Consider the following 6,652-nt stretch of genomic DNA (forward strand, 5'->3'; position numbering starts at 1 on the left):
GTGGGTTCCGACAAAGATTTATGTTACTTGATTATTCAGTTGGTTTATATAATTTTATTTTTTATCGTACGTTCCGATAAGGGTTTAGACTATTTGTTTATTTAAGTGCTTTTCCCCATTGGGGCAGCGGTTTGTTTACAGAGTTACAATGCTAAAATCCGGGATTCGATTCTTCCTGGTAGACAGGGTGCAGGTAGCTCATCATGTAGTTTTGCGATGAGAAAACAAATAAAATAAAATTAATTTTTTTAGGTTCCAACAATATTTTTGTTACTTGTTTATTTAACTGTCTTACATTATTTGTGAGTTTTTATAACGGTTTAGGTCACTATATTGTGTAAAATGTTTTATTTTTAGGTTCCGACAAGGATTTAAGAAAGTATTCATGCTCTGCTTTTGCCAACGACGTGAAAATGGTATAAATCTTTACGAACAGCGCCACCAAACGTTCACGCGCTACAGCTGCTCAGAAGCATATACCGACACTCGAGTGACCTTCAACGGCAACATCAATGTTCCTCTGCATACAGTCACAGAGACTTTCAACGGTAGTAGGAAGTCAAGTAGTCCTTTTCTTCTACCAAAATACGGACACAGAGAACAGCGGCTTTCCAACGTTTAAACTGAGACAAAGGGGGAGGAGGAGCGGAGAATTCCAATGTATGTACTACCTGTGGTTAGGGTGGGTAGACAACAGTGCCATCTGTAGTCTCTTCACTGTATTAGTGATGTTTTAGTTGTTTGTATCTGCTCTACGAACAAGTATTATTCTATTTTTTTCTGTATACATGGAACAAACAAACGAAAGGTGGGAATGGATAACTTGAGTAGAGTAAGATCTGCGTGCATGAAACTTAGTAGTTCCACTAGAGGAAACTATGATTACTGAATCATAACTGGACTTTAAAACATGACGGAAAAACTATTTCTAAATTTGACTCGGAAACTTTCATGGCAAAGAGTTATCTTTAACAACATAAAAATTGACAACATGATACTTATTAACACCTGTAACGCATCCAACTGTCAACACCACAGAACAGATGATATTGTTTTACCTTATAACACATGCAACTGTCAACTCGACAAGACATATGATACGTGTTAACACCTGTAACACATCCAACTGTCAACACCACAGAACAGATGATATTGTTTTACCCTATAACACATGCAACTGTCAACGCGACAAGACAGATGATACGTGTTAACACCTGTAACGCATCCAAATGTCAACACCACAGGACAAATGATATTGATAACCTCTGTAACACATCCAACTGTCAACACTACATGACAGATGATACGTGTTAACACCTGTAACACATACAACTGTCAATACCACATGATAAATGATACTTGTTTACACCTGTAACACATTCAACTGTGAACACCACAGGACAGATAATACGTGTTAACACCTATAACCCGTCCAACTGTCAACACCACAGGACACATGATATTGATAACCTCTGTAACACATCCAACCGTCAACACCACAGGACAGATAATAAGTTTTACACCTATAACACATCCAACCGTCAACACCACAGGACAGATAATAAGTTTTACACCTATAACACATCCAACTGTCAACACCACGGGACAAATGACACTTGCTAACAACCTATGTAACACATCCAACTGTCAACACCACAGGACAGATGATAAGTTTTAACACCTATAACACATCCAACTGTCAACACTACGGGACAGATAACACTTGCTAACAACCTCTGTAACACATCCAACTGTTTTTAACACCTATAACACATCCAACTGTCAACACTACGGGACAGATGACACTTGCTTACAACCTATGTAACACACCCAACTGTCAACACCACAAGACCGATAACACGTTTTAACACCTATAACACATCCAACTGTCAACACCACAGGACATATGATAAGTTTTAACACCTACAACACATCCAACTGTCAACACTACGGGACAGATGACACTTGCTAACAACCTCTGTAACACATCCAACTGTCATCACAGTTGATACATATTAACCCATGTAATACAACTAAAGTTAATATAAGGAACTACTTTTTTATCGTTAACTCTGCTATATTAGGATCCTAAAGATACAAATAATCCAACAACTACATAATAGATCATATAAAATCAGAGTATAGAGTTCATAGTTGTGGACACATAATACCATCAGAGTACTGATCACGTAGTTTTCAAAGTATAAACTATTTCTTACAGAAATATTTACATAAAAATCCACGCCTTGTACCCACTAACTTACAGAAACATCGACATAAAGAGGTCCAATTAGAATCAGCGTTCCTAAGTTACAAGATCGTGAATGTAAAAACTTAGAACTCAGTTAAGCCTAATATTCCTTAAGTTATAAGAATGCGGACGCAAAAACTGCCAGTTACAGTTAGGCCTAATGTTCCTTACGTTATAATAACGCGGAAGCAAAAACTGCAAGTTACAGAATGACCCTGTTTTCCCTGAAATCACAGGAACATGGACTTAAAAATTAGGAATTACAGATTGGCCCTGTGTTCCTTAAGTTTCAGGAACGTAGATGTAAGAATTAGGAGCTACAACTAAGCCCTGTGTTCCTTAAATTACAGGAACGTAGACTTAAAAATTAGGAGCTACAACTAAGCCATGTGTTCCTTACGTTTCAAGAAGGTAGACGTAAAAATTAGGAGCTACAGTAAGGCCCTCTGTTTAGAGGCATCGCTAGCTACTTAAAAGATTCGGGGATAAGGCCCATAGGTATTTCAGTATGATATCGATCATGTTTTTTTATTCCGATTGTTCAAGACACCAACTGGGATTCAAGGCACTGTCAAATAAAATCGGGGCACGGACCCTGTATGCCAGCGCCTAGCGACACCTCTGCCTATGTTTCTAAGTTATTGGAAAGTAGGCGTAAAAATTAGGAGTTACGGCTGAACCATACTTTTCTTAAGTTACAGGATTGTGGACGTAAAAACTGTGAGTTACAGAATCGTTGAAGTAAAAACAGTTTGTTTGTTTGTTTGTTTTGAATTTCGCGCAAAGCTACACGAGTGCTATCTGCGCTAGCCGTCTCTAATTTAGCAGTGTAAGACTAGAGGGAAGGCAGCTAGTCATCACCACCCACCGCCAACTTTGGGCTACTCTTTTACCAACGAATAGTGGGATTGACCGTCACAATATAACGCCCCCACGGCTGAAAGGGCGAGCATGATTTGGTGGGATGGGGATGCGAACCCGCGACCCGCAGATTGCGAATCGAGCGTCCTAACCACCTGGCCATGCCGGGCCAGTAAAAACAGTAAGTTACAGCTAGACCATGTATTACCTATAAACTTAGAAGGGAAAGTTGTTAACGGTTCTTTAGAAAATCATAAACGCAATTTCATTGGATACAGTTTTATTTAATTATTTTATTATCTTGACAACTCATGTACTTAACTCCCTCGAAACCTAAACTATGCTGAATGAGAAAGGTTAATAAGCTTTGACAAACTTCACCAATTTTAAAACATTGTTGTAATTTACTTTACAAATAACGAGTACATTAATTAAACAAGACCATAACGTTGTTGATAATTTTAATATGCTATTCTTGACAGTTTTACTACAGACTCAAACAATAAAAATGTTTCTTTCTGTTTTGCCTAAATTTTGTTCATTGTAAGTCACAAGTAATCGTGAAGAAGTTTTCATTAGAATTCTTAATAAGTCTAGTGTAGTCTAAAACAAATATGTTCTGTGTTAATTTACATGATATCTGTCATCTTAGGGATATTTGACGAACTTTTGTCTATTGGTGACGACATTGATTTCACACATAACTAAAACTGTACTTATTTGTCGAAAATTTGTCTATTGATTGTTTGTTTGTTTGTTTGAAGTTAAGAACAAAGCAACACAATGGGCTATATGTGCTCTGCTCACCATGGGTATCGAAACCCGGATTCTAGCGTTGTAAGTCCGCAGACATTCCGCTGTGCCACTGGGGGTTGTCTATTGATGACGACATTGTTTTCACACATAACTAGCATTGTACTTATTTGACGAACTTTTGTCTATTGATGACGACATTGTTTTCACACATAACTGACATTGTACTTCATAATTTTGCGATTTTACACACGTTTGCTGGAACCATGTCTCATTTAATCACGTGTATTTTGATCACCAACAACATTATGCCTGAACTTCTAAATGCACTGTATTATTCCCCAATATAACTCCATTATCAACAGCCAATATGGTATATTTATCTAATTTGACGCAGACACCTTCGTGTGAACTATTCAATGTTATCTAATTTCTAACTCAGGTCACGTAATAACGAAGAGAAAACTTAGGCTCACCTGGAATAGTTTTGCTTCACCTGTAACCTGACCTTTTGAACTATAGTAGCAGAATCTAAGAAAGTGGTTCGATTCTTTCAGAAATGTTTTGGAAGCCTGATCAAAAGCAAGTTTCATCTGGTTAGTGGTGGTAGTTTACAAGAAATACCATCATAACACTTCGTGGAAGTATTTTTCAAATACTCTTAGTTCAAAGTTTTGTTTCCTTTTTTTCTTTATACTTGTATTGTTATCGCTGTTAATTTTCTCAATAAGTCTGTAAAACTTGTGATACATATTGTTATGGTGTTAACGCCTTTTAAACGCTGGCGAAACATGATTATAATTAATTATACTTGTCATAACACGTTAGAATTAGGCTTATTATAAAGACAAAATAAAGAATGTAGTGCTAAAAAATATAATAGGCCTAATTCTAGATTTATGTGTATATATATTGTTTCTTATTAGACTTACAACGTATACGTTAGTAGTGACATTTCAAAAAAAATCGCTTTCTAATATTGTTGGAAAGTTGCTAATTTTTGAGTTTAATAAGAAGTTTTAAGAACTTGTCGAGTTAACTTATATGTTGGTTGTATCTTTCAGTAAATGTAAAACTGTTGGTACAAACTAGAAGTGTATAAGTAAACAGTATATGTGTGTATAGCACGATGTATTTGTATATATGGTTGTTTATTGTGTACATGCAAATTTATATTTAGTTTTGCTTAAGTAACGTTAAGCCTTTTTCTACCTCTTCCATTTTTAAACAAGAAATCCAAAGCGGATTTTTCAGACGTGAGTTAGTGCTAATGAACTTTTTTTTTTTGTCAGTAGTTGATTGACCACCATGTAAATATATATATACATATATGTGCACGTATATTTGTGTGTGTTCAAATTAAATGCTTATAGGATATTATATATATATATATATTACAAAGAAACTTTATGCGAAAGTATATATATTTGTGGATGTGATTTTCTAGTCTTAGCTGTATGTAGATTGCCAGTTCACATGTATCAGTCCACGAGTAAAGCACCGTTAATATTTTGTATGTACATACAGTATAACGTCTGAATTTCATTTGTACAATTTCAATCTTCATGGTTTTTTTAAAGTTCTGCCAAAGTTTTATGCTTGTACTAAATTAGGGACTGGTCAAGAAAGGCCGCGGTTCGAGAGTACAAGAAAGAGTTTAGGAATCAATCATTTTTTGGTAAGGTCACCAAATCCAAGTAGGCTTAAAAAGTTGTACTTAGTCGTAAAACATAATTAATTCAGTCCTGTAATTGTGAGGTATAGAGCAGATATATTAATTACATGTGCATGTTATTCAAGTATACTTGTATAGAAATATATTCGTGTCCCTGCCTCGAACAAAAAAACAAAGATAATTTTGACTAATACTTCATTGTGATTTTTTAAAACGACATATTGAAAATCAGATCTTTAAGTTCAGTAGAGATTTTGGAACAGTAAAAAAATCACAGAATTACTACATGTTGCTATAATAAGGTCCTTTTTCTGCTGGTCACGAGGAAACAATACTAAAAATTGCAAGATAAATATTTGTTATTCTTATACGTATAGTATTTAAGTATTAATTATGGAAGATTTCTACTGTCTATAATTATGAATTTTTTCAATCACATCTGGCCACATCGATCCTTACACCCCTACTTTTGTTATTTGTTGTTAAGCGCAAAGAGAACAGTGGGCTATCTGCGCTGTGTCCAATGCAGAGAGTGAACTCCAAATTTTAGCGTTATAAGTCTTCAAGCTTTCTGCTGGACCATCGGGAGGGAGATAGGGGAAGGGGGGCTCTACTGTAGACTGATTACATCACTCTTGATAATGATATAGATTGCACTGTTCTCATAGCATAAGTAGAAAGGATTAAGGACGACAGTGGTTCGTTGTCTTGATAGAAGATGGATAATGCTTGGTCCATGGGTCTAGATATGAAGGTGAATAATGCGTGGTCCATGGGTCTGAATATGAAGATAAATAATGCGTTGTTCGTGGGTTTAGATATGAAGATGAGTGACGTAGTTTCGTTGGCCTGGAGATGAAGATGGATGCGTTAAGTTAGCTTTTACAGAACATACGCTGTAGATGTTAGAATATTAGGTCGCTGATAATTTTAACCTTTTACACGCACTGTACGTTTACTAAAACATTTTTTTCAACTTCGTTGTATCTTTACATTCAAAGTAATCGAGTTCATTATAAATATATTGGTGTGAGCTTGGCCTAGTCAATAAATCTGATAAAACTTTCCCGGGTTAACATACTGTTACGTATCTGCTTGTTTGATAATTTCCG

At 35.7% G+C, this 6,652-nt stretch overlaps 1 protein-coding gene across 1 annotated transcript in view; it reads left to right on the forward strand.

The window, feature by feature from the left end:
* LOC106467674 (tachykinin-like peptides receptor 99D) overlaps nucleotides 1-4,582 on the forward strand; it is a 65,763-nt gene extending 61,181 nt beyond the window's left edge. The window contains exons 5-6 of the mRNA XM_013928049.2: nucleotides 358-660; nucleotides 4,308-4,582. Of these exons, the coding sequence (XP_013783503.2) occupies nucleotides 358-622 (265 nt within the window). The 3' untranslated portion in view covers nucleotides 623-660; nucleotides 4,308-4,582. The remainder of the gene's footprint in view (nucleotides 1-357; nucleotides 661-4,307) is intronic.
* Nucleotides 4,583-6,652: the final 2,070 nt, after the last annotated feature.

This window comes from Limulus polyphemus, unplaced genomic scaffold, assembly GCF_000517525.1.
Source record: "Limulus polyphemus unplaced genomic scaffold, Limulus_polyphemus-2.1.2 Scaffold2702, whole genome shotgun sequence".
Lineage (NCBI taxonomy): Eukaryota > Metazoa > Arthropoda > Merostomata > Xiphosura > Limulidae > Limulus > Limulus polyphemus.